The 27,849-nt window shown below is 42.8% G+C and overlaps 3 protein-coding genes across 4 annotated transcripts in view; 2 read left to right on the top strand and 1 right to left on the bottom strand.

Annotated features, from left to right (window-relative positions):
* The window catches only part of glud1a (glutamate dehydrogenase 1a), a 31,724-nt gene extending 31,111 nt beyond the window's left edge, over positions 1-613 (bottom strand). For both annotated transcript variants that reach the window (XR_013791017.1, XM_079512808.1), the window contains exon 1: positions 28-613. Coding sequence is in view for 1 of the 2 variants with exons in the window: in XM_079512808.1 (XP_079368934.1) it covers positions 28-427 (400 nt within the window). In the remaining variant the exon portion in view is untranslated. The remainder of the gene's footprint in view (positions 1-27) is intronic.
* shld2 (shieldin complex subunit 2) lies at positions 589-18,154 on the top strand. Its single transcript, XM_079511839.1, has 14 exons — positions 589-690; positions 7,172-7,435; positions 7,824-8,060; positions 8,721-9,369; positions 9,572-10,000; positions 10,185-10,335; positions 10,790-10,940; positions 11,670-11,777; positions 12,072-12,320; positions 13,445-13,591; positions 14,636-14,830; positions 15,834-16,074; positions 16,444-16,559; positions 16,997-18,154. Exons 2-14 carry the CDS (start codon positions 7,252-7,254, stop codon positions 17,173-17,175), a joined length of 3,036 nt encoding a protein of 1,011 aa, XP_079367965.1. The 5' UTR covers positions 589-690; positions 7,172-7,251; the 3' UTR covers positions 17,176-18,154.
* Positions 18,155-19,145: 991 nt separating this feature from the next.
* The window catches only part of nfkb2 (nuclear factor of kappa light polypeptide gene enhancer in B-cells 2 (p49/p100)), a 35,126-nt gene continuing 26,422 nt past the window's right edge, over positions 19,146-27,849 (top strand). The window contains exons 1-2 of the mRNA XM_079511620.1: positions 19,146-19,261; positions 21,658-21,771. Coding sequence (XP_079367746.1) covers positions 21,755-21,771 — 17 coding nt within the window. The 5' untranslated portion in view covers positions 19,146-19,261; positions 21,658-21,754. The remainder of the gene's footprint in view (positions 19,262-21,657; positions 21,772-27,849) is intronic.

Genomic DNA, 27,849 nt, shown 5'->3' with positions numbered 1-27,849 from the left:
AAGCAACAGACATTTATTATTATTTACCTCCCTTGCAGGGCGTGCGGTGTTGGCTGTGTTGGGCCCGATAGCCCTCCACCACCTCCCACTCGCCGTTGTCCCTCTTGATTGGGAAGCAGACGCTGAGGACGTGGTTGCACGGCTTGATGATCTTCAGGATGCCCCGCACCCGGTGCCTCTTCTGCTCCGGCGTGTCCTTGGTGCGCAGGTCCTCCACCAGCTTGTCCTCCACGATGGCCGCGCCGCGGTCGAAGAAGCCCTCCACCATGGTGAAGAAGTTGGGGTCGTCGTCCGCGCCGTCCACCGCCTGGCTGTAGCTCCGGAGCTTCGGCAGCGAGGACGACACCGCCGGGAGGAGAGCGGCCGAGTCCCCCGCGAGGAGGGAGCCCGCACCCCGGGTGAGCAGCTCACCGAAATACCGGTACATTTTTATTATCCGTTTCGGGGCGAGTTTTTACCGAGCCGAGGTGGGGTTATGAGTGTGCTAACTAAGGTTCTCAAATGAACCCGAAAAAAGGGAGGAAACTTCAGGAAAGGAAAGGAAAAACAAGACTGCTATGACGGGGCGGGGAGAACAGAAAATGTGACCGCAGAGAGAGGCGTCCCGTTCCGCATTGAGAGTGCTGCTCTACCGTCCATTTCCTGGATCCACAACTAAACTGGGGAAACTGGAGATCCCATATGCCGGAGGTACGCTCCCCAGCTGTGATTGGCTGGTTTAGGCTCTTGTATTAATGTACAATGTACTGTATATTGATTGATTGACAGACAGATTGGAGAATTACAGTACATTTCAAGCACAACTCAATACAAAACTGTGGACGACAACATAAAGCATTACACTTGTTTACAATAGGGTCCACCGTCCACGGTCCACCATGTTCAATTTATCATAACATTTAGAGACGTACACATTTATATACACTTCTATATAGCCAAAAACAGGAAATCATCATAGAGGAGGTAAAAAGGGAAGACAAAAAACCAAAACATATACAGTGAGTGGAAAAAGGGGTGGGTGGGGGAATCAGATTTTACGGGGGCCAGTTTCGAATTGCAGCCGTCCGTAGGTGCCCTTTGAGAGCGCAGCGCATTTGAAGGAGTCAAGAGATTTGCATGTCTTAATGACTGTTGGTAGGGCGTTCCACATTTTGGTGGCATAGGAGCGAAAATAATTTAGTCCCTTGTTTGTGCCGAATCTGGGTTGCACATGGTTTGTTGAACTCCCTCTGGTGTTATGGGTGTGGACTTCGTTGACATTAAGGAAGTATTTAGACACAAAGGTACATGGGTATCTTGGTGGTGTATCGAATCTTGTGGACCAGACCCATTGCAAGATGCTGTACTCTGTTGTCAACCCTAAACCATTCCAGCCTATCAAAGTGGGCAGGGGTGAGGTGTGTAACTTTAATACTGTAACTTTAATACTGTGATAGTATCAAATGGGGGTATTATGGACTAATGCAGGGCTCTTCAACAGGGCCCCTATAGGGGGTCCTCAGTTACTACCAGTGGCAGCAAAATCTTTGTGTGATGGGAACTTGTAAAGCACTGAGTTGGTATAGATGGAAGTTGGAGATCCATGCCCCACCCACTATACTTTAATTTCTCATAAACATGCCTCTTCAAACAATAATTAATTTGTTTTAAACAAGGGGGACATAACAGTACAAACACACACTGTTGTTTTAGTTTACCATACCATATCCAAAATATTTGTAATAACCATAATATAGTTAGGGTTGTCCCGATCGGATCGGGTGATCGGAAATTGGGGGCGATCACATCATTTTCAAATGATCGGATCGGGAGCCAAAAAACGTGATCGGGACATCCCTAGTATCAATATTGTATCCATAGCATGATATTAGACTGAATATTGTCTGTAATGTGGGATATTGCACTGTTGATATGGCCTAAACGTGTTCTATAAAATATAAATATCGGATCGGGAAAAATCGGTATCGGCAGATGCTCAAAATCAAATGATCGGAATGGGATCGGGAGCAAAACAATGTGATCGGGACAAAATATAATGTTCCACTTCCACTATAGTTACGTGTGCACAAGCCTCAGCATGATGGGAGCTTGAGATATGCATGCTTGTGTCCGTGTGTGCGTGCGTTTGGGAGGGGAGGGGAGGTCCAAATTACTCAAACTAACTTTGGGAATTAGATTTCCATAAAATAAAACAACTCATCTCTTAATTACAGCATTAATCTCTGTTGGCACAGTCCAATCAATGAACATCAATCTCTGCAAATTTAACATCTGGTGAAAAAGTCTTTCTTTCTTTCTTTCTTTCTTTCTTTCTTCCACAGCAACTGGCTCTACTGTCAGGATTAGCCAACTTAATAGAATGATGTAAAGTTGTAAACTGGAATATGAATACAATGTCACACAAAGTCAAAGACACAATCATGTTATATAAGTACTCCCGAAAAAGATAGTGTACACACTTCCGTTCAGTGGTGTAAAATAACTACACAAACAGTATTTTTACTTTCTTGTGAGCTTGTAGATCGTCTATTTTAAAAATATGTTTTTATACATTTTGCGAAATGGGATATTCTGCACAGATGTGTTTACTATTGGTACTGTACAATGTACATTTTGATGCAGATACTTTGGCACTTTCACTCAATTACATTTTGAATATGGGATTTCTACATTGCAGTATCGATACTTTTACTTAAGTATAACATGTGAGTACTTCTTCCATCACTGGTTACTTTACACCACAGCTTAAACATAAAGCCTTGTTTGCATGTGCAGGTGCACAGTGTGATCTATGTGTGCACGTGCATTGTGATCTATGTGTGCACACCACGTGCAGCGGAGTAGTATTCCATATGTTGTTGCTCTGAGCCAGTCAACAAGCTCCTCTTACAACACCACCACCACCAGGCTTCTGTCTGTCTGTCTGTCTGTCTGTCTGTCTGTCTGTCTGTCTGTCTGTCTGTCTGAGCCAAAATCCCATTTTCTTTCCCTGCATTAAAAAACTCAATATATTTCCAAAGTTTTAAATAATATAAATAAATAAATAAGACAAAAAACAAACAAACAAACTAGGGGTGCACGATTATGAAATTATGACCGATCTCCGATTATTTGCAGGGTCTCATATCTGCCGATACCGATTCCGATATTATACAGAGGACCACAATGGAAACAAGCCTAAGCCCTATAGGGGCTTGGACCAAAGCCTGTTAATAAAGTATTCAATCAATCAATAAATAGCATATACTCTTTTCGGTTTGCATGTGCGTATGAAGGAAAGTGTTTTTGTTGGTTACATTTTGTATTATTTAAATGTACTTGTTAAGTTGTTATCATATCTGTCAAACTGCCTGGAAGTTCTTGCCCCCCCCACCGCCCCCCCCTTTTTCCCCTCACTGTATATGTTTCTTTTCCCTTTTTACCTCCATTATGATGAATTCCTGTACTGTTCTTTGTCTATATAGAAGTGTCTATTTGTACGTCTCTAAATGTTTTGATGAATTGAACATGGTGGACCCTGTTGTAAACAAGTGTAATGCTTAATTGGGTCGTCCACTCACAGTTAACAGCCTTTGTATTGAGTTTGTGCTTGAAATGTACTGTAATTCTGCAAACTGTTAATAAAATTTTCAATCAATCAATCAAAAGCCTGCCAATGTGTGTGACATGTTTACTTTGTGTCTGTTTTCACAACTGAATGACTACTGAATGAGATGAGTACACAAATTAAATGTAGAAGTTTTTTTCATTTTTATTATTTTTTGCTGGTGAGACCGTTCCGATACTGATATGGTATTTTTATGGCCGATATGGCCAATTCCGATTATGTTACCGATTAATTGTGCATCCCTAAAACAAACAAATTCCGTAAAAATAAAATATGAAATAATAATTAAGAAGTAGTGAAAATCGCTGATCTACAAGGGCAAACCTCCTAATCTCCCTGTTGTGGCTCTCGACCTGAAACGTTTGGGTATAGTCCAGTCAGAACTGGACTATAGTTACATACAAAAGGGGTTAGCTACACATTAAGTGCTGCCTGTCCGTGGACCTGTCCTGTCTCTCTAACTGTGAACCCTCTGACCACGAAAGATAATAACACAGCAGTTTCATGTCCTCTTCCTTTTGGAAGGGATCCAGTTCAAACGGCTCAGCAGGGGGATTTAAGCTTATGTCTTACACATTAGTACTGTAGCACATATTAATCCATGTTACTTTTATACAGGGTTTATACATTTTATTTGCCCGTGGACTGTGGTGCAGCACTTTGTACGCTTTCAAAGTGGCATAAAACACACACGCACGCACGCACGCACGCACGCACGCACGCACGCACGTCATGTGTGTGTGAATCTAATGCACAATCTATATACAGCGCTTTGGATAAAAGCACTATATAAATGCACCATTTACCATTTACCAGCATGTCTTCTATGTGAAAGTGGCCTTTCCACAAGCTCTCAATGCATCTGCAACTCATTGAGAGCTTGTAGATAAGCCACTTTTGATTACTATTAAAGAGCGTGTGTGTGTGTGTGTGTGTGTGTGTGTGTGTGTGTGTGTGTGTGTGTGTGTGTGTGTGTGTGTGTGTGTGTGTGTGTGTGTGTGTGTGTGTGTGTGTGTGTGTGTGTGTGTGTGTGTGTGTGTGTGTGTGTGTGTGTGTGTGTGTGTGTGTGTGTGTGTGTGTGTGTGTGTGTGTGTGTGTGTGCGCGCGCTGGACACAATCAGATTTTATTTTGCTTCAATCCATGTATAGTTTCGTAGACTGCAACTCAGTCCAATGCAGCACAAAAAGAAAGATACAATTTACAAATGAATGAAAATCTCAACGGATGAGGAGGGCGACCGTGAATGTACAATCAATTAATTCTTAATGTTTTTTTGTTATTTTTATGCATTAAAGTTTAATGCATAAAAATATATATATATAGCACAAAAACACAAAAAGGGCTTAAGGACAACTCAGGCAATGCTTTTTGAGTTAACAACTCTTCCTCAGGCAGCAAATGCAGTTTTTTGGTGTTTTATTGTTTGTGCTCATGTGCCTAGATAAACACTGTAAAAAAATGTTTGCATTTTTACAGTGGCCTATAGTCATAACTCATCACACGTGCGTGCATGTGTGTGTGTTGCGGGGGAACAGGGGGGGGGGGGGGGGGGGGTCACATGTTGTCCACAACATGTGCAAGAGGCCCACGTGTTCACTGGATAACCTCTGACCCCTGAACTGGTTAGCCCATCATCAGTAGCCTCGGAAACTCAGGGATCTTCAGCACTAGGTCCCAAACAGGACCCATTTGTGGGTCCCATTGTGACCCATTTGTGGGTCACATTGGTCTGCAACCCATTTGTGGGTCGCAGAAAAGTTTTTATGTTCTTGTAGGAAATTAATTTGTTTCCTACAAGTTATTTCAAAAAATCAAAACATTGTAGATCGGCTACTTTCACTAGTTTGTGACACAGGGAGACAGCAAATACCTCATTTGGGTCTCGAGCTAAAAAGTTTGGGAAACACTGGTCTACACGGGGTGTGATGCAACCATCCTACAATGCAGCTCTCTGACTATTAGCCACTTGCCTATAGCATCTCTTGCCTGGGGCTAACGGTCAGCAAAGATGAACCAATAATCTACGAGCTCACAGCGTTGTAAATTGTCTGTTGTCCGTAAACATATTTAGTGTAGTGAGAAAACAAGAGGTGTCCTACAGTCCTAGTACAGAGCCCTTGAGAATCCAGTCAACTGTAAGTAAGTATAGGGTTTAAGGAAGCGTTCATGACGTGACATTATACATTGAACCTGTTGAGCTTGTTGTAAGTGGTTTGTTAGTTGTAGGCTCTCGCCCTGGTAAAGAGCCAAAGACTTCCAACGTAAAGCCAAACCACACCAAAGGGTTGGGTTGGGAACTTGGGACAAAACGTTTTAAGGTAGACCACACCAATGCAACTCACTGAAACAGCAACTCATTGAGTTGCATTGGTGTGGTTTACCTTAAAAACAGTATTGTCCCAATCTGACCCTTTAGTGTGGTTTGGGCTTTGCGAACTAATACATTTTATTGATTATTATAAAAAAATAAATGGGGAAATGGCATATCTACAAGCTCCCAAGTTGTGGCGGTTTGAGCTTGGGGTTTGAGCTTGTAGATAGAGCTTGTTAGCAAGACATTGTACAAGTTTAGTCCATTCTAAAATCACTTGTGTTTTTGATTCATCGGACTCAATTATTCAAAATTTCAAACAATCAAAAACGTAATCGAAAGAATGATCGCTTAGAAGTCAATCGATAGTTGCCATCCTTTCTGTCTCTCCCTATCTATGTCTATTCATCCAGACCTATCACAAGAGAGTAGTGAGTACCATCATCAATCCAATAGGCCAGTCAATCTAAGCTGGCTATGGCCGTTTTTAGCCCAAGGAGTGTTTTTCGTGCAAAACTAATGCTTGGAATGGATTCAAAATAATGGAAAAAACCCTAGTTTGACACATTACATGCTTCTTAAAGCATAATTTAAAAAAAAAATCCTTATAGGTTTTTAATGGTACTCCAACTTTCAACCCCTGAATTTACCATGATCCACAATTTATATAATACTCTACTACTCTACTACTTTGAACGATTACTTATGCAATTTTTTGCGGGTCAAATCTTGGATTGACTGGCCTACAAAGCAGTGAGCAGTGTACTGTCTGTATTCTCATAGTGAAGAAAAAGTAGCCATTGAAGGACTGCAGAACATTAAGCCGAATAATTGTGCTCTTTTATTGTTTCCATGTGTGAGAGGAACATAACATTCTTCCTGGTACATTCATATGGACAATCACCATTTCGTTTTTTCGCTGAGTCATGATGGTGCAGTGTGTAACATGATTCGCCAGTGTGATAGAAACTGGAATATGAATACCATGTTGGAAAACAAAAGCTAGGGTAATTCATCATACACAATCATGTTATATAAGTCCCCGGCCCAGGTGCAGCAAACTAGCAGTATCAGAACACTTAACATAATACACACATAACTGGTTATGCTGCAAAAGCTCTGCTGTATTTTTTCGCTTACATATTTGTACGCTGTCAACATTAATGCAATGAAACTACATTTATCTAATTTTAGATTTCCTCTCCTCTCCTCTCCTCTCCTCTCCTCTCCTCTCCTCTCCTCTCCTCTCCAGGTCACCATCACTGTCCCCAGTAAACGGCAGTATTCCCTCCCTGCCTCTGTGTGTCACCGAGGACATTGTTCAACTTCAGCATGTCAGACAAGAAGCCAAAGATCCATGTGTTCATGGGGGCCCCTCGCCTCCCTGCCAGCCCAGCCTCGGTGTGTGAGGTTGTGGAGCAGGGGGAGGAAGTCCCCCCTGGTCCATGGAGGACCATGGAGCTCCGCTGGCATGGAGGTAAACTCAGGCCCAGGACGGCACAGAGCTCCGAGAAAGGTTATTATAGCTTTTGTTTTATTTCGGTTTGACTTTTTGTTTTACATTTCAGTTTAGTTTTGAACGGTTTTAGTGTTAGTTTTAGGGTTAAGGTTTCTGACAGGATGGATGGATAGGTATCCACCCAAACTAGGCTTTACAGTATGTATGAAATATTGACATTCTATGATTTTAGTTAGACACGCAATAGTGTTTCAGTCTCATAATTGTATTTCTTTTGTAAAACCTTGTTTTTATTTTCAGTTATATCTAACATATTTTTTTTAGTTTGATTTACTTTGTTTATTTTTGTCTTTCTTTTTTTCCTCAATTCTAGTCTTTTCGTTTACAATACAGTACGTATAACAATAACCGTGATGTCCAATAATTTAATAGAGTTTAATAATAGGTGGTCAGGAGGAGGAACGATGCACTGCAGCTGCAGTGCATGTGTTCATGGGGGCCCCTCCTGGTGCCTCTGCCAGCCCAGCCTCGGTGTGTGAGGCTGGGGAGCAGGTTGAGGAAGAGCCCCCTGGTCCGTGGAGGACCATGGAGCTCTGCTGGCATGGTGGTAAACTCAGGCCCAAGACGGCACAGAGCACCGAGGCAAACCAATGTACTCACAGAACAGCAGCCGTCCAGCATGGTCAGCAAGGTTATTATTTACAATGTATCTCATTGTATCTCATTACTTTTTACTCTTTCTTTGAGTTTAGTTTTAATTTAATTGAATGTGAATTTCTGGTTTGGTTCAGTTATTAATAATTCTTAAATACACAGACCCTTAGTATTTGTTTGGTAACCGGAACGCTCGCCCCTATTGTTTTCCACGAACCGTTTGCCCTCGGTGGCTGTTGTATTCGTTTTACTGAGGTTATGATTAGGAATAAATTAAGGGTTTGGCATAGTTTTAGTGAGGATACATTTAGGAATAATTAGGGCAGGCATAGTTTTACTGAGGTTACGTTTAGGAATACCTGGTGGCGACCGTACCGAGGTCGGCGGATTTAACCCGCTGCGATCGCTTTATGAGGCGAGCATTCTTGTAGTTTTAGTATTTTATGGTATTATGGAGTATATGGGGCACAATTCAAAAAGATCAGAAAGATTATAGTGTAATAAACCAGAAACCATAAAAATATAGTACAGGTAATGTATCTCTAGTTTCAGTTAGGCCTATTATTTAAAAAAAATCTTCTTCTTTCCAGTTTAATAAAATGTTTTTTCTGTTGTTGTTGTTGTTTTTCAATACTCAAGTAGTTCATTTCAGTTAAGCATAATAACCTTGATTTCCAATCCCTTCCAGAAAAGGAAAACCAGCATCCCACCGGCAGCAGCACTACGACTGAGCAACCTGCCAGGAGTTTGACAATAGGTCAGGACGACGACCGTTTAATTACAACCGAGGAGGCGGTTCTTCTGCACGCCAAGAAGGTCAACCAATCGAGGAACGCAGAGGAGGAGGAGGAGGAGCCATGCTCGGAGTCCATTCACGAGTACCTGGACAGCTGCTTCCCTTTGGGACAGCCCGACCCAACCTCCTCCGCGAGGAGGGTCATCCCCTCTCTGTCCATCCAGACGGACTTCCTCTGCTCGTGGACTCACAGCCAGGCCTTAATGCTGAGAGGCAGACATGGTGGCCAATCAGGACGCGGCCCCGACGAGATGACCTCGACGTCTGCGACGCGCAAAGCTCCGACCGGGACGCGTTCACAGACTCCACCTGAACAACACGCTCCCACGGTTATCACGCCACCTCCACAAACCCCACCCAAACAACCTCCGTCCATGCACTCCCCGCCGACGCCTCAAAAATACTACTCCTCCACCTCCCCTGAGCTCTATAGTGAGGAGATCTCCGCCCCCGCCTCCGCACCTCCGTGTTTTAAAACTCCACCTAAACGCTCCGGCGCCACACCTACGTCCGTCTCCTCAAGTACCCCTGAACTCTACAGGTGATGGAAGTCAATAGCTTTTTATTTCCGTAATAATTTTTGCTTTCATTATTAATCTTCTTTTTTACTGCCCCTTCTATGTTCTTATTCTTGATTGAACTGCATAGTATGTTTGCTTGTGTTCATGAATTGTTCAACAATTTGTCAACTTGCTTTTGAAAAGTGCTATAATATAAATTAAGTTTTATTCTTGTCTTTACAGCCCAGAAGCCTCCAGTCAGTCTCCCAGGAGGCAGGCTAGTAGCCACCCAGGCTCCATGGAGCTCTTCTCCGAGCCCATGACGGCCAGCCTGGTGGTGACGGAGGCACAGCAAGGGGGTGTGATCCTGGAAGTCACCCCGGACGGGCTGCTCTGCTCCCAGCAGGCCGAGGGGAGAGGGGGGGTGCGGGAGAGGGGTGCAGCAGCTGGTACTCCCAGTGGGGAGAAAAGACGGGAGGGGGTGGTGGTGGCGGGAGGAGGTGACTCAAGGGTGTTCAGGTTGACTCCTCCGTCGCCTCCTCGTCCTCGGAAGTGTCTCGCTAAGTCACGCTCTCCTCCGTCCGAATCCCCCGACCGCAAGAGAGTTCGAATGGCTCCGAAGGTCACTGCAACTGAAACGCGTCCGGAGCCACCTGTGGCACCGGTCGTCAGGTACGATTCCCGCCTCATGCCCCTTGTGTTTTATCACTGCCTTTGCACCATCGGTTGTTTCAGAGGCTCCTCTGCCATGAAAAGAAGCCAATAAACATATTGGACTTTCAAAACAAATGTTCAGATTTGATACATATTGTTGGCCTTCAAAACTCATGGTCAGTGTTCTGTATGTTCTGTCTAGGTGTGACACATCCTCCCATGCAGGAGCAGCGGTGCAGACTGGCATCACACCACAAGCTCCTACAACACTGTTGGTACGCTGCGTTTCTCCAGGGGTCAGATACTCTGTCCTAGTGGTCGTGGTCCACCCATGTCACCTGAAGGAGGTCAAGGTTGGTTCTCTGTTTGTTTACAGAAAATAGAGAAGCTGAGAACTAGGGGAGATAAGGATCCACTTCTCAACCCTATTTTGGGCATTTCATATTGGCGGAAATTGTCCCAAGTTTTAAAAAAGATAGCGATACAATGATTTGTGAACTTGTAGATTGGCTATTTTCAGTATTTTGCTATTCGTCCTATACCTTACAGTACATGTCCTTTTAAAAAAAAGATGATCCAATTATCATTATTTAGTCACAAGCTCTTGTTAATACTTCATTGAAATTTATAAAACCCACAGACACACTTAACAACTTTTGTGTCAAAGATTAGTTAAATATTTTGGCTACTTTTGTGGGACAATTTTGGAATGCCAAAGTAGCATAAGCAGTGGAGAGAGATATTTGTACAAGGATTCTGCTCGACAACGATGCGTGATTGATTGATTGATTGATTGATTGATTGAAGGTGAAAAGGGGGGTGCTGGCAGGGACTAGCATTCCCCTGGCGTCCATCGTTGTGACAGACCAATCAGGCGTTGAGATGAAGGTGGTGCTATGGCGACAGGCAGCGTTCTGGGCCCTGACCGTCTCACCTGGAGATGTACTGCTCGTCACAGGTAGGACTGTTAAGTTGACCAATAATTGTCACACAAATAATTGTGATTGCACAGAATGAACATAATGAATACAAATGTTCAATTTCTGTTTGGCTTTTAGGAGTTGCAAACACAAATTCCACAGGGAAAATGGGTAAAATAACATATTTACTCGTTTTATGCTTCAAAAAGTCTAAATGTGATACTTCGTAACTCGTAAGTGGGTATATTTCTGCTTTTTTCCATATATATATTTGAAAATGTATGATCATTTTACAACATGGAAACGATTATGACTATTTATATGCAAAATAATTGTGTAATAATTGTGGCAGGCCTAATCACAGGTAACCTGTCCCTGTAATGTAATCCTGACCCTTAACCGTAAACCAGTGGTTCTCAACCTAGAGGCCGGGGCCCACTGGTGGGCCGTGAGGGTATTGGCAAAGTACACGAAACAGTAATTGGCAAATGATTGGCAAAGATTTTAATGAAAATGCAACCCATCTGACAGCTTAACACCCCAGCCCAAAGCACAATGTAACTCGTAACTAAATGTAAGCCTGCTCTAACCCTAACATCACCTTAATCGTGTGTGTGTGTGTGTGTGTGTGTGTGTGTGTGTGTGTGTGTGTGTGTGTGTGTGTGTGTGTGTGTGTGTGTGTGTGTGTGTGTGTGTGTGTGTGTGTGTGTGTGTGTGTGTGTGTGTGTGTGTGTGTGTACTGTATGCAAATGCATGCGTACGTCTAGGAGTGGAGGTGAACAAGGATAAATGGAGAGGAGAGACCGTCCTTCAAACTACCTTCATCAGCAGATTGCTGAACCTGGGACAGATCACTGCTACCTCATCACCACCAGGTGGCACTGTTGTCCATGCTATTACGCTGTTTGATTTGGGAGAGAGAGAGAGAGAGAGTCAGTCAGAGTAGGCCTATGCTTTTGCCTTTTGAGCAAAGTGTTATGTGTCCATAAAAATATTTCTGTGACCCACAAATGAGTCATTTGTGTGGGAGAGATAGCTTTCCATTAATAAATTGCCAGCTGGTTATGATTCTCTCTCTCTCTCTCTCTCTCTCTCTCTCTCTCTCTCTCTCTCTCTCTCTCTCTCTCTCTCTCTCTCTCTCTCTCTCTCTCTCTCTCTCTCTCTCTCAGCCCTCCAGAACATAAACGGTGGTACCCTGAGGTCTCTGTGTGTGTTTGTGCGTGAGCGTCGCCCCCTCCTTGCGGCCCTGCCCCCCCACGCCCCCCGCCAGCACCACCCGGGGGGTCAGAGCCTCCCCTACGCCCTCCGCCAGCACCACCCGGGGGGCCAGAGCCTCCCCTACGCCCACCTGCGCTTCCTCAGAGCCAACACTCTGGTCCACGCCCTGCTCCGAGTCTCACACACACACAACGTCACAGGTATACTGCAGGTGTGTGTGTGTGTGTGTGTGTGTGTGTGTGTGTGTGTGTGTGTGTGTGTGTGTGTGTGTGTGTGTGTGTGTGTGTGTGTGTGTGTGTGTGTGTGTGTGTGTGTGTGCGCGCGAGTGTGTGTTCGTGCGAGTGTGCGTGCGTGCATGTGTGTTAATTCAGTGGCTCTTAATCTTTTCAGGCTACGACACCACCAGATAATCATATTTGAACTGGAAATCTCCCACCTGATAGCACAGCACTTGGAATTGTGGGAGTTGTAGGAGAATATTGTATTAATTGTAGGAGCTGAGGCACAGCACCATTGATTGATTGATTGATTGATTGATTGATTGAAATATGTATTAACAGTTTGCATATTACAGTACATTTCAAGCACAACTCAATACAAAGAATGTTAACTGTGAGTGGACGACCCAATAAAGCATTACACTTGTTTACAAGAGGGTCCACCTTGTTCAATTCATCAAAACATTTAGAGACGTACAAATATACACTTCTATATAGCCAAAGAACAGAACAGGAATTCATCATAAAGGAGGTAAAAAGGGAAAAGAAACATATACAGTGAGGGGAAAAAGGGGTGGGTGAGTGAGTGAGTGACAAAGTGAGTTTAACTTTGTTTAACATCATTTAATGCAATCGGATAGGACTTTTCTGTTTGGATGTATGGGCTGTCAAGGCCAGAAAGTTTTTTTTTTGCCACCCCGTAGGCGTTCCCGCTTAACTTCCGGGTATGATGATGATGATTTCACACGCATACCCTCTATTAATTATCTTAGCGCTTATTCTATCTTTTCCGATTAATTAATTAATCCGATTAATAAATTAAAGGACGACTTCACCCATTTTCAGCGTATCTTCTTCATATAATTGGTCCATACCATGATGGAATGGTAAAAAAAAATCTCATAATTCAGGTGTCTCAGGTTGTGGACACTTCAGAAACCCGCGTACCAGTGACATCATCATTAGGACGTTTTTTTCCTACTCGCTCATATCATATCATATCATCTGTGTGTGTGTGTCTGTGTGTCTGTGCGTGCGTGCGTGCGTGCGTGCGTGCGTGCGTGCGTGCGTGCGTGCGTGCGTGCGTGCGTGCGTGTGTCTTCCAGCGTGGCAGAGTGCAGCAGAAGGTTGGTGGCGTTCTGCAGGGCTCCAGAAGGCTGTGCTGACCGTAGAGCAGGCAGATGGCCAGCAGGGGTCAGTAGTGCTGTGGGGAGCCGCTCTAGACTGGCTGCCATGCATTAACAGGAATAAAGGTACCAGTGATGCAATGCAAGAACTTAATAATAATAATATCTTTATTCTTATATCAGCACTTTTTAAAACATGCGTTACAAAGTGCTGAACAACAGTTAAATAACATCACATCATAACAGCGTAATGATATAAAACTAAGAAAAAGTAAAACGGGTTTAAAAGCCTATGGAAAGACGTACTGAGCAAGAACTTTGGTCGAGCCAAGCAACAACCAATTAGTATACTAATTAAAACCCACCAAAGAATCTTTGGTCTAAGTGCAGGCATCAAATGACTAAAACAGATACAAACATATACAATACAATTATGGCAGTTAAGGAGATCTAGGGAAAGGCTTTCCTGAATAGATGTGTTGAAAGAATTGGCCTTTCTAATTTCTAATGGCCAGTTCCACAACTTGGGTGCTCGTGCGGCAAAAGTCCGGTCACCCTTGGTGACTAAGCGTGTCGCACAAACCTGTAGAAGGGCCTCCTCTGAGGATCTCAGGTGTGGATTATAGGGGGGCAAAGTATTTTAAAATCAATTCTGAAAACCACAGGGAGCCAGTGGAGAGTTGCCAAAACAGGGGTGATATGGTCACGCTTTCTAGTATTGGTCAGAAGCCTGGCCGCAGCATTCTGCACCAGTTGCAGACGAGAGATGGACTTTTGTGATAAGCAGGTGTACAGACCATTGCAGTAATCGAGGTGGGAGGTTATAAAAGCCGACAAATGACCGGATGGATTTGATTTTTTTACTTTAGTATGTTTAACTGAGGTTTGCGTTATATATATATAGAGGAACCAGAATCGGTTCAATTCAATCGCATTTGGAACAGTTTCATAACACCAGCGGTTATACAATTACAATACCGGTGGTTCTCAAATATTTTCATTTCATGGACCACCATAACTATGAGAGCGTACACATGGAACCGAATGGACCTGTAAGGGTCCATTTGGTTGTACAAGATGTACAAGCTTGCAGCGCGGCACAAATTAAGTGATGCCAATACATACGATACTGAGGTGTGGAATGTACCTCCGCCTCCCATGTCGTTTCAGACGCCGTGTGGGACTTCCGCGTGCTCCTGGTGAGGGACCGTTCGACCTCTGACCTCCCCGAACTCCACTCCACCCCCTGGGGCTCCGTGCGGCCCCTGGCCCCCAGCGACAGCCGGGCCCGGGACTTCCACAGAACCAGTAGCAGCACCAGTATAGAGCTGGACCTACAAACCCTGCTGTCCCAGAAATACACCGGTTAGTGTGTGTATATATTATGTATGTATATATTGTATACATACCACTGTTTCTTAACCGATGGTCTACGGACTACTAGTGGTCCATGGCATAATAGGCCTGCAGGTGGTTCCATGGGAAAATGTTTTAAAATATAAATTAAAATGTCTTTGTTAGATGTATTAAAATGTTTAAATGATACAGTATTTCAAAAGTCCATCAAATGTAAGAAAATATTTGAATTGATAGCTAATAAAAAGATTGAAATGAAATCATGACTGTTAAGGGCTTGATTTCATTCATTGCACGATACTACGTGCAACAAATCATATCAAGCCAAGGCATTAACGAGAGCCAAAAGATATATGAGAACCACTGATCTATTCCTATCCCACGGTTACACTTCTCTTACTTTAACCATCCTCCCATTAAACTCAGGTTAACTGATACAGTACTGATAGAGCAGACACATGATTATATGGGCACATTTCCTAATAATGATGACTCAATCAGGTAAGCTGGTAGACTGCACCCTTCTTGAGAACTCCCCTTTCTGTGGAATTTCTTAACCTCAGACTTTCCAATAACTGATAACACGTCCGCCAAAAGTAGTGCATTGTTCCGTGGGAAGAAAATACAAAATCTTCACTTTGCTACAATACTAAATGCATGGTCAGGGTCAGGGACCACATGCAATACCTTCACGGACCACCAGTGGTCCACGGACCACCTGTTGAAAACCCTGTTTATGTAGATCACCTCGTTTCAATAAGGCTTCAGTGGTTGTGATGATAATAATATAAATCTACCAAGTAACTTGGAACTAAAGTTTTAAAATAACTAACAAATACAGTATTTGCCGCTGAGATTACAGTATTTGATTGCTTGTACTTATCTACTTTCCACCACTGCCCTGTCTAAATGAAGTTCTATTTCATGCCTGCTGACCGCCATTTGGGGATTCACAGAACTGGTTCTACGATTTAACGACCTTGCACAACAACGACCTTGTCTTCTTCACAAGGTGACGTGGAGTTGAGAGTTCAAATCATGGCCCTGCAGTTCCAGGGAAGCCCTTCCCAGAATGCACCGCTGCAACCCCTGGACAGTGGCTCGTCCCTGGAGCAGATCGCGGAGACGCTGAACGGGGATGTGACCTACACGGGCTGCGGCCGGTGTGCCGTTGAGCTGGACACGGACGCCAACGGAATCTACTGTCCCTGCTACCCGTGTCTGCCTCACACCACCGTACGCCGCTACTTCAGGTAACATATTTCAATCTTTTGGATGCTTTTTGCTCCTTTTTCTCCCCGATTTAGTCGTTATGCCAATTGATTGGCATAACGACATTTCTGTGTTGTCACTGCTGTTGTATCATATTGACTCACCTGCCAGTGAGGAGCCCCCACTGGGAGCACGCATAGCCTATCTTTTAGAGTGTTTTTTTTTTTATGATTACGACTACATCGTAACCACGACACCACTGACATCCACCGACATTCAAAGTGTGTGTGTGTGTGTGTGTGTGTGTGTGTGTGTGTGTGTGTGTGTGTGTGTGTGTGTGTGTGTGTGTGTGTGTGTGTGTGTGTGTGTGTGTGTGTGCGTGTGCGTGTGTGTGTGTGTACGTGTATCAGGCCTGCAATGTTAACGGTCAGGGAGGCAGACAGTGAGCTGTGTGTTCAGGTTCCAGCTGTAGTGCTGCAGAAGATGCTGCTGAACACTCCACCTGACAAACTGCACAAGACTGTCGGTAAGAACTTCACTATCCATCCATTCACACTTCATTCAACTCTGAGTGTACACGGGTCCATTTGGTTCCATTTGTAGTATTGTATGCTCTCAAGCCCCTTTTCCACCAGAGTTGAACCGTTTCGGTTATTTGTTCCCGCCTAACATTGAACCCAGTTCAAAGTGTTTCCACTGAAAATGAATTGGTTCAGGTTCTGAACTGGAACCAAAAAATGACCACCGGTTCTGTGAAAAGTTATTTTGGTGGAAAAGGGGCCTCAGTGTTGCAAATGGATCAATTAAAGGCGGTGTAAGTGATTTTTAAATAATAATAATAATAATAATAACAATACATGCAATTTATACAGCTTTTTTTTTTACATACCCGGTACTCCAAGACGTTTTTCTGTTTTGGTTGTTTCTTCTCTTTTAACCCCTAACATGCATGCACGCACGCAGCTCCAGGGTCAGAGGTCAGACACATCCAGCTTGTGTCAGAGAGGATCCTGGCCCTCCTGTCGTCGGCCAGACGGAACTTCCTCCTCACCGTACGCAGTCACTTCCTGTGTGACGAGAATAGCATCCCCATGGCACAGGACTTCCTGCTGCTGGACTTTAGTTCCCAGGAGAGCAGATGAGATGAGATGAGATGTCGTCGGTCAGTGGCAGGTGGAATGGTAATTAGCCACAAGCTCTTGTTCAAAATCATTCATGGAGATGGACGAGTCAAGTTATGAGGACATTAACGAAGTGATGCTGAGATCAAGTTTAACTGTATTTTGTTGTAATTCTGTATATCCAATCAGTCAGGACTACTTTAGGTGTTGGTCTGGCATGTTATTCTGACATACAGGTTGGACCTATCAGGGACAAGTGTTTTTATTTTATTATTTTTTTACAGTTTTATACTACAAGCAGCATCAAATGTATTTTGCCTTCTGTGCTTATGAGGGAAATGTTTGAACTGAGTTTTTTTGTACAATACCAATAAAGTTGTAGTTTTATATAAAAGAAAAGTACAATATTTAATGCTTATCTACAAGCTCAAAACATGTCGCTAAGCTTGTGGATGTGACAATTTTGATGCTTCTGTGTGATACTGTAGTATGAAGTAGGGCGTTTATTTATGAAAAAACACAGGTTTCTGCCCCACAGCAAAGAAATTAAACTCAGAAACATCCCAACAAACATTGTACAGGTGCTGAACGACAATACATACACTGGAACAGTGGATTTAACCCTTTTCAGGCCTGACAAGCACTTGGAATGTAGGTGTTGAGGCATTACATTTTGTTTTGCTCCGCTCCACAGATGCATACATTGTGAAAATAGCAGATCTACAAGCTCACGATGCGAGGCCTTGAGTCGCATGCCAGAAAATAGTCGAGATTGTAGATCGTCTCTTTTCAAAATCGTTGCCTCTTATACTCTTATACTATTTGGCCAATGTTTGACCAGTTTGTATGGTAGCCTATAGTTTGATTTCTTAAAACGTATTCAATTGACCCTTGACTGTCATCTGGGGAGTGGGACCCACCTAGTGTCCTGACCCACAGGTTGAGAAACACTGCACTGGAGAAGGAAGGGAAGAGCTGAGATACAGTGTGCAGACACGGTTTCTCCAATAAAACAGTGGTTTTCAACCAGTGGTCCGGGGACCACCAGTGGTCCTTGAGGCGGTTCCAGGTGGTCCCCAGCTAAGGGATGGAGAGTTGGTAACCAAATGCATGCACCCTAATACTCTTGAGAGCGTAAAATGAAACCAAATGGAGTGGACCCATATGGGCCTACTCAACATTTCACTTCTAGAGCTAGTGCTGATTCCACAATATAGCTTCATTATAATTTTAGGCTATACAATGTAAACATTTTGTCCATAATTATGAAATGAATAGAGAACATAATTATTTATACGTTTAATAGTTTCCAGAGTGGGTTTTCTTGTTTCAGTTTAGTTTTTATTGTTTAAAAATGTTTACTTTCGGTATTAGTTTTTTTTTTTGTTTTCTTTTCATTTATTTGTTCATTATATATAATATATGATGTTTTTGGAATAATAGTGTAAAAGCATTACAACAATCACATTTTATGAATCATAGTCATCATCCCTGTCTCCATAAACCAGCAGGTTCTTAGACTTTTTCACGTCAAAGACCCCCATATTAATATAGTGTAGGGCCAGGCCTAGCATATATTTCCCCGCAGACCACATCTGAAAATGTTGTGCCAGAAAACAAAATTCTACATTTTCCAAAAACATGTGTGAGCTTGCAGATGTGCAATTAATGAATAGCCAAAGTATACAATATGGTTTGTTGTGTTGACAAACACAAATATTAAAATATTATTTTTCTCTAGGCTGTGTGTGTGTGTGTGTGTGGTGTGTGTGTGTGTGTGTGTGTGTGTGTGTGTGTGTGTGTGTGTGTGTGTGTGTGTGTGTTTATTATTATTTAATTATTTTTATTTAAATTGAACCATAATAAACAGCCACAGCCTATGATCATAACCTTGATTGGGCGTTAACCCTCAACAGACCCAATTCAAGGCAAAAGTGTACCTTACGTAGGCCTACTGTAAGCGGAATTCCCCTGTACAGCGGGGCTTTCCACACTGACAGGCTGACACACGCACACACACACGCACCGATAATCATAACATGTACTACACTGACTGTGCTCTGATCAGCAACAACAAACACGCGTCCATGCATCATGTTTCTATAAGGTAAGGACATGGATTATACATTGATCTATTGACATTGCGGTGAGTTTAGGCTCTATACATAATATTGCTCTGCTGTTTAACTTGTTTAACTTTGCACACTCGTCTGCAAATGCGATATCCTGCATATTGATCGCGGAAATGTTGTAATGATCACTACAACAGGCATTTCTTAAAACACTAGCAGCTATAATAAAAAGAGATGCATCGCCGTCTTTGATCAAAGGATTATGCAGGGAAATGTAGGGAACATTATGGTAAAACAAAGTAGCTAATGATCAGACATGATCAGGCATGGTGCAGTCTCACCGGCATGTTTTTAAAAGCAAAAGCTGGTATCGCTGCTTTCTAGCAATATATTACGTTGTTGTTGCATCGTAACAAGTTGTGCAATGAATGTCCTTACTGTGTGGTATAACCATTGTTATAGTTGTGCAATAGCCAATAGTGTGCACATAATTATAGTCAACAACATTGCATAACTTTTTTTTAAACTAATCACTTATTCACTCGTGATTGTTCCAATTAATTAGTAGGCTGTGCATGCCATAAACATTGTATTATTTTTTGATCAGTCAATAATTCATTTAGTTTCATAATTGTAGACTATTAAATGATGTTTGATAAAGCAACTGATTGAGTGAATAGGAGAGAAAACATTGGACATTTCGGGTTCCTCTGATTTCAGATTGAAGAGTATATGTAATCTGGCCCTGGGGAATTCATATCTTCTGGGATTTGGGATAGGAGCTATCATATCTGATTTGGCCTAATAATTAAGCATTGTTTTTCATTGTCTTAATTACATAAGCTTTTTAAACTTTCAATAACTATATGTGTTACCCGAGCTCATGTGATACAGTGATAGCCTCGCATATAGCGATACTAATTAGTATTACTACTAGGCCAATTAGTTACTAATTATAGTGCAGTGATATTAATATATCACTTCAATATGCATTGCAAATAAGGCAGATGAAGGCTGGCTACTTGAGGCTAATGTGATGCAGCTTAATTGTATATAGTCTATTTTCACTATTTTTGTGAACATTTTTTTTTTATTTATTTTAAAATGTATATTTCCCAATACGATATTATCGTCACAAGATTAATATTATTTGATTTAGCTAGTCCACATGACCCAGCCCTATAGGCCTACAATAGTAGGCATACATGAATAGATTATTGCACATTGTATTATCAATAATAATAATAATAATAATGCCAATCAATGTAATAATGTGTTGTAGTCATATATGAGTTGGTGGCGAGTATATGCCTATAGGCATATACTCACTTATTATAGGCATTGCTTATAATAACTGACTTGTGACTTATACGATCTGTCTGAAGTTTGATTGTTTGTTTAGAGGGCTGGGCCTATGACATAATATTTTGCCTCGATTGTGATTATAATGCGTACGATAATACAAAGAATATATATATGGTGAAAATAGCAGATCCACAAGCTCACAACGTGCCACGATGCAAGTGCGACACATTGTGAGCTTTATACGTACATTGGCTATTTTCACTATTTTTGTACGCCACCATTAAATAACCTAATACAGGGCTTAAGTCGTTAATCAGACTAATCATTTAGTTGATTATATAAAAACAATCCAATAGAATTGTTTTGTATTGATTCATTGATATAAGAAATGAAAACAAAATATATAAATACTGTAACCCGGCTTGTCGGTTAACCGACAAGAGCACCTAGCTCATTATTAAGTTGGTTGTTGGTTCCAAATGTTAGTTTTGATATATTTTGGGTTAATTGCTCGTAGCCCTAGTTTGTTAGCAGTGTATTAAATGCTGTGTGTTTAGACTCGGGGCTGATTGGAGGAGCATGTGATGCTTGTTTGTACGGCGAAGGGGAAATCAAGAATTGTCCCTAAATAATCATCAACAGACTGGAAATTCCAATGTGCCTGTTTCTATATGCAGATAATAACTACACTGGGCACACACACACACACACACACACACACACACACACACACACACACACACACACACACACACACACACACACACACACACACACACACACACACACACACAGGCTTACCACACACACACATGCACAATTACATACTGTACACACATGCATTTGCACACATAAAAGAGAGACTTAAAGATAGCTTGACACACACGTGTGCGGGCACACACACACACACACACACACACACACACACACACACACACACACACACACACACACACACACACACAGTCACACACACACACACACACACACACACACACACACACACACACACACACACACACACACACACACACACACACACACACACGTCATTCTGGTTGGACATCCCCAGGAAAAAAGAAAAAAAACACGCTGCGACTTGAACCATTTTTTCCTTTTGTTGCAGGAAGCTGCATGAGTCTGCTTTGGCATCTTCATCATCATCATCATCATCATCATCATCATCATCACCACCACCTATGGACGTCTGACTACAGGCCATCATGGCTGGAGCACTAAGGTATCAGAATTATACTTTTTACCTTCATTTAACCCCCTTAGATATTTCAATGAGTCATGTACTGTATGGTGTGTGTGTGTGTGCGTGTGTGCGCGTATGCGCGTGTGTGCGTGCGTGCACACATCTGCTATTTATAATACGTGTGCTCTGCCATGTCCATGTACGCTATTTCCATAAATACAGTATAGAACATTTGGTTAGGGGGTTTTATTGGGGACTAGTTAAGACTGAACAGGATTAAAAGAACCCGTTAAAACAGATAGAGGGAAGGCAGTATTTACTGTTTGTCGAAAAGTTTGGAGTACACTTGTTACCGTAAGGTTCCTTGTTTGATTCCCCGGACCAGCACGACAAATCTGGGTGGAGAAGTGAATGTCACCACTCACCCCTTCCCCCAACCCTGTGGAAGGGCCCTTGAGCAAGGCATTTACTGAACCCACAACTGCAGTAATAGTATAATATAGTGCAGTATAAGACTGTGGCTGTATACTGGTCAGCTCCCAAGCCTCCCAGTACAACAGTATCAGACTGTGGTTGTACTGGTCAGCTCCCAGTACAACAGTATCAGACTGTGGTTGTACTGGTCAGCTCCCAGTACAACAGTATCAGACTGTGGTTGTACTGGTCAGCTCCCAGTACAACAGCATCAGACTGTGGTTGTACTGGTCAGCTCCCAGTACAACAGTGTCAGACTGGTTGTACTGGTCAGCTCCCAGTACAACCGTACCAGACTGTGGTTGTATACTGGTCAGCTCCCACTGGTCAGCTTCCAGTACAACAGTGTCAGACTGGTTGTACTGGTCAGCTCCCAGTACAACAGTGTCAGACTGGTTGTACTGGTCAGCTCCCAGTACAACCGTATCAGACTGTGGTTGTATACTGGTCAGCTCCCACTGGTCAGCTCCCAGTACAACCGTACCAGACTGTGGTTGTATACTGGTCAGCTCCCACTGGTCAGCTTCCAGTACAACAGTGTCAGACTGGTTGTACTGGTCAGCTCCCAGTACAACAGCATCAGACTGTGGTTGTACTGGTCAGCTCCCAGTACAACCGTATCAGACTGTGGTTGTATACTGGTCAGCTCCCACTGGTCAGCTCCCAGTACAACAGTATTAGACTGTGGTTGTACTGGTCAGCTCCCACTGGTCAGCTCCCAGTACAACAGTATCAGACTGGTTGTACTGGTCAGCTCCCAGTACAACACTAGTATCAGACTGTTGTTGTACTGGTCAGCTCCCAGTACAACACTAGTATCAGACTGGTTGTACTGGTCAGCTCCCAGTACAACACTAGTATCAGACTGTGGTTGTACTGGTCAGCTCCCAGTACATAGGCTTTAGTCTGTCAAAGGCATTATTTGATCAATCAAACCTTAAACCTATATTTCTTATTGACACTGTTTGCAGAGATAATTATATGATCTCAGATCGGACAATATCAAAGTGATCCCAATCCCTTTTGGTTTGTTTTGTTTTGAATGATCCAAAGAAATACAATAAAAAATACAGATATATGGGACGAAAACCTATGCCTGACAAATTGCTGCTGAGATGGCTATGATGGACAAAAGGGGAGAGTTGTTAAGGTGACTCTCCAGTGTCTCCACCAATCTTATACTTCAAACTACTTCAGACTGCTTCATTAGTTAGCACACCCGCCAATAGTGCCGTGCTGAAAAGAAGTTGTCGGCAAGAGACTATCCAACTGCTTCTGCCGCTGAGTCTGGCTGATATCGGCGTAATGGGGAGTTAGCTTTAGGGGTTAAGTGTCTTGCTCAGGGGCACTTCGACATGTTGACTGGGGTGAGTCGGGGATTCGACCAGCCTCTCTACCCACTAAGCTATACGGTGATAAGTGCAGGGGCAGTAAGCGGAGTGTCCAGACCCAGAGCATTGTGCCGTTTATTGTTGTTCACAAGTGAATTTGAACTTCATCTTGGCTTCGGCTTGAGTTTGGGTGTTCACTTAAAGCTGCACAATGTCATTGTAGACTTTGACCTCATCGTCTCTGTCCGGTGGAAACCTCATAATATCCATAAGTCACTTTTCAGGATTCAAATTCATAAAACAGCAAAAGTAGCAGATCTCCGCGCACATTTCGAGCTCGCAGATCTGCTACTTTTGTGTGACGCTGTAGTTAGTATGATCAGGCGAAAAAACACACAAGGGAGGTTTCTACCTGACAGCAATGTCATGTTGAATTACAATTTATAATTTAGGCATTTAGCATACTTAATCCAGAGTGCAGTAAGCAAGAACAAAACATGGTAATTCATCAAATACATAAAAATAGTTTTCAAGAATCATACGTAAGCTAAGAACCTAACAGTGGACTATCTATATAATGAAACTATGCGTATACACTATAGAGTGCTATGTCTACATGCTATCTAATTTACATAAGTTGAGCCTTTGCATACGATGATACGCCTGTAAGGTCGTCGAGGCTAGGGCAAGTGTTGGTTGGCATTCTGTATTAGAAGAACATTAATGTCACAGTGTTGTGGTATTGGAACAGTTGGATTCACCCTCCTCCACACAGTCACATACCAGGAGAGCAAAGCAATAGCCCCCAGTGTGTGTATGTGTATTACAATGAAAACATCTGATCCCTTTCACGTGATGTCACAAGTCAAGCATTCATGCTGAACTTTAACCACTTGAACTTCAGCGGCCCTATTTTGTGTTGAAAATGAAGGCAAAGAATAGCAGATCTACAAGCTTGTAGATCACCTATTCAAGAGAGTCGGTGTGTAGATGGAATCTAGGGGTCGCGAGACATGGCCAAAGCATTTCCGGGGGTCCCCAGCCAAAAACGTTGAGAACCCCTGCATTACCCGACAGCCATTCATTAATAAAGATCATGGTTGCCAATTAATTCGATTTTTAATTCACATATTTGACAGTTAATTATGTCACGTTGTGAGTCAGGAGAGTGGAGAGGACCCAAATGCAGGATAGGACAGAGTCAGATCAGGTCTAATTTAAGTCTTTATTGATGACCAACAGAATGAGCAGAAAACAAAATCCAGTTACAGGCGGGAAACAACAATGAGGGCACTAGGACTCTCTCCTTACTGGCCTGGCCGGCATGCGCACTTAAGCCTCTCCAATTGATCCAAAATGCTGCAGCTCCCTTGGTCTTCAATCAGCCTAAATTCTCACATGTCTCCTCCCTTCTCCGCTTCCTCCATTTGCACCTGGTCGCTTCCGCACAGAATACAGAACTCTGATGCTGGCCTTCAAAGCAACCAAAGGTATGGCAACCCCAGACCCTACAAACCCTCCCGCGTGCTCAGATCAGCCAACACAGGGAAGCTAGAAGTACATTCACTAAAAACGCCAGGACAACGCTCCACAGGTCCCAAACTCTTCTCCCTTCTGGCTCCAAAACTATGGAATGCACTTCCCATTGCAATCAGAACTGCAGACTCACTCCCAATCTTCCACCGTAGTCTGAAAACCCACCTCTTCAGATTCAATCTTAGCCCGTAGCACTTACCGTAGCACTTGCCCTAGCCTCGACGACCTTACAGGTGTATGCAAAGGCTCAACTTATGCAATTTAGCATTTTATGTAGACATTGCACTCTATAGTGTATATGCATCGTTTCATTATATAGATATTCCACTGTTGGGTTCTTAGCTTACGTATGATTCTTGATGTCTATTTTTGAGTGGTGTAAACCACTCCTACAACTGGCTTTTGTGTGCAGAAAAAAATGAGCATGGTTGCTATGTTCAAAATAATTTCTGACGTAATTAAATCACACCCGGGTGAACTGGATGACCGTAGCAACCATGCTCATTTTCTCTGCACAAAAAAAGCCAGTTGTGAAATCACATCCAGGTGTGATTTCATTACGTCAGATCAGAGCTGATCAGGCTATATAATACCTTACCTTATATAATACCTCACATCGGACAAAAACTCCAGCTGAATCAACTTCATGGTCACAAATCATCACATCAGAAGACGAGTCTACCTAGCCAAAGATCTTTAACGTCAGACATTACGTCAGACCACAGCTGATCATGCTATATAAAACCTTACACCACTCAGTTCACACGGGTGTGATTTTTTCTATGTATTTGATGTATTACCATGTTTTTGTTCTTACTTAATGTATGTCACTCTGGATTAAGAGCGTCTGCTAAATTCCTAAATTGTAAATGGTAGGACACTACACTGGGAAAAACCAGGAGATCTAAGCCAGTGGTCCACATAGGTGCCACATAGATAAGTATTTGCCACTTGTGCTGGGGAGCCCCTAAATACAAGCACTTAAAGGGGAATTCCACTCATTTCAACATTTTACTATGTCAAGTACATCTTGATGATGACATCAAGATGTCATCCAGTTCTAGGAAACACAGAATGGGGGGACTTTTTATTATTTCCACACAACAGTTCTAAGGTACAAGGAACTGTAAACACGTGAGGCTAACTATAGACACAGGTCCACAGGGTCCCGAGCAAAATGTGTTACTATCACTTTAACCACTTTATCCATTTACAAGCTGCTATTTTTGAAATATTTGAAACATGCTGGGAACATAAACACACAAAACATTTTCAGATTGGCGCCTGCAGCCAACTACTGGAGAGGGTGTCAGTTGAGACCCCAAATGACACCCCTGTCTCCCACCAGTCCTCCACAATCAAATGCATGCCTGCAGTGCCTGCATGACATACCGGTTCCGGTTCTGCTTATCGATTCAGGTTCCTAACGGTTCCCTCTTTCGGTTCCAAAATGGTATAACATATGAGGTCAAATAAACTACTACTGTAGCCTAAAGAGTTTGTACCATTGCTGTAATGACTTTGTCACTTTTATATAGACTGCATGATTATGGCAAAACCTATTATGGGTCAATATTGAGATCAGTTATTATTAAATCAATGCCAATCTTTTTAAACAAACAAAATCTTCATAATGCAAAATTATTTTCTTATTTTGACTAAACTCTCAAATAAATAAGGTTTTCCCATTTAGACACATACGTAGCAGTACAGAAATATTTACCTTGTCACTCTAGTCTAGTCTTTTGCCTTTCAATGATATACAAGGCAAACATATGACCTCATATTATGTTACACTATACTCTGTTGCTCAACATGTACTTTGTTATTAACAAAGTATTAAGCAGATAGTTTAACAAATTGTTAAACTTTCAGATGAGGCTTCCTTTACGGGTAAGCAATAACGAGCAATAGGCCACAGCTGGAGAGAGGAGAAGTCTGTGTACTGGTGCGTGCGGATGAATTAGGCTACAGTGCTACACATGATCACATGTTGTAGCCTAGTTGGAAGCTGCAAGTTGCTACATTAAGGACTCTGAGTTGTCACATTTACTATGGAATCTTGCATTTCCTGTCAGTGTGTCACACCAGGCAAGCCCCCAGATAATAGTGACATCACGTGACATCAGCCACCATATATGGTGCCCAGGTCATCGTGACATCACATGACAAGGCCATAACAGCAATTAATTATATCGGATATTGATATCGGGCAGACATTTCATATCGCCCACCCCTAGTGGAGTTTGTCTTTTTGCTCATATCTGTTAGATATGGATAGAAAAGGACAAACATCTGTGTCTCAATGAGTAGGACAAGAGACAGTAGGGATCGAAGATGAGAGGGAGATGCGGAGTGCAGGAGAGACAGACAGTACAGGAGAGACAGACAGTGTAGGAGAGACAGACAGTGCAGGAGAGACAGACAGTGCAGGAGAGACAGACAGTGCAGGAGAGACAGACAGTGTAGGAGAGACAGACAGTGTAGGAGAGACAGACAGACAGTGTAGGAGAGAAATACAGTGTAGGAGAGACAGACAGTGTAGGAGAGACAGACAGTGTAGGAGTGACAGACAGTGCAGGAGAGACAGACAGTGTAGGAGAGACAGTGTATAGGAGAGACAGACAGTGCAGGAGAGACAGACAGTGTAGAAGAGACACAGTGTATAGGAGAGACAGACAGTGCAGGAGAGACAGACAGTGTAGAAGAGACAGACAATAGGGAAGCTGAGAGGAAGACAATGTATTATGTAACAGACAGTAGGAAAGCGGAGAGA

Source organism: Electrona antarctica (assembly GCF_951216825.1).
Source record: "Electrona antarctica genome assembly, chromosome: 10".
Taxonomy (NCBI): Eukaryota; Metazoa; Chordata; class Actinopteri; order Myctophiformes; family Myctophidae; genus Electrona; species Electrona antarctica.
This window is presented reverse-complemented; position numbering and strand designations above follow the sequence as displayed.

Bases quoted from the DNA above. Each gene is read 5' to 3' on its own strand.
- shld2 (XM_079511839.1), top strand. From the start codon at position 7,252: ATGTCAGACAAGAAGCCAAAGATCCATGTGTTCATGGGGGCCCCTCGC. The intron at 8,061-8,720 runs GTCAGCAAGGTT...AATCCCTTCCAG, and splicing joins AACAGCAGCCGTCCAGCATG to AAAAGGAAAACCAGCATCCC. The intron at 12,321-13,444 runs GTATACTGCAGG...TGTGTCTTCCAG, and splicing joins ACACACACACAACGTCACAG to CGTGGCAGAGTGCAGCAGAA.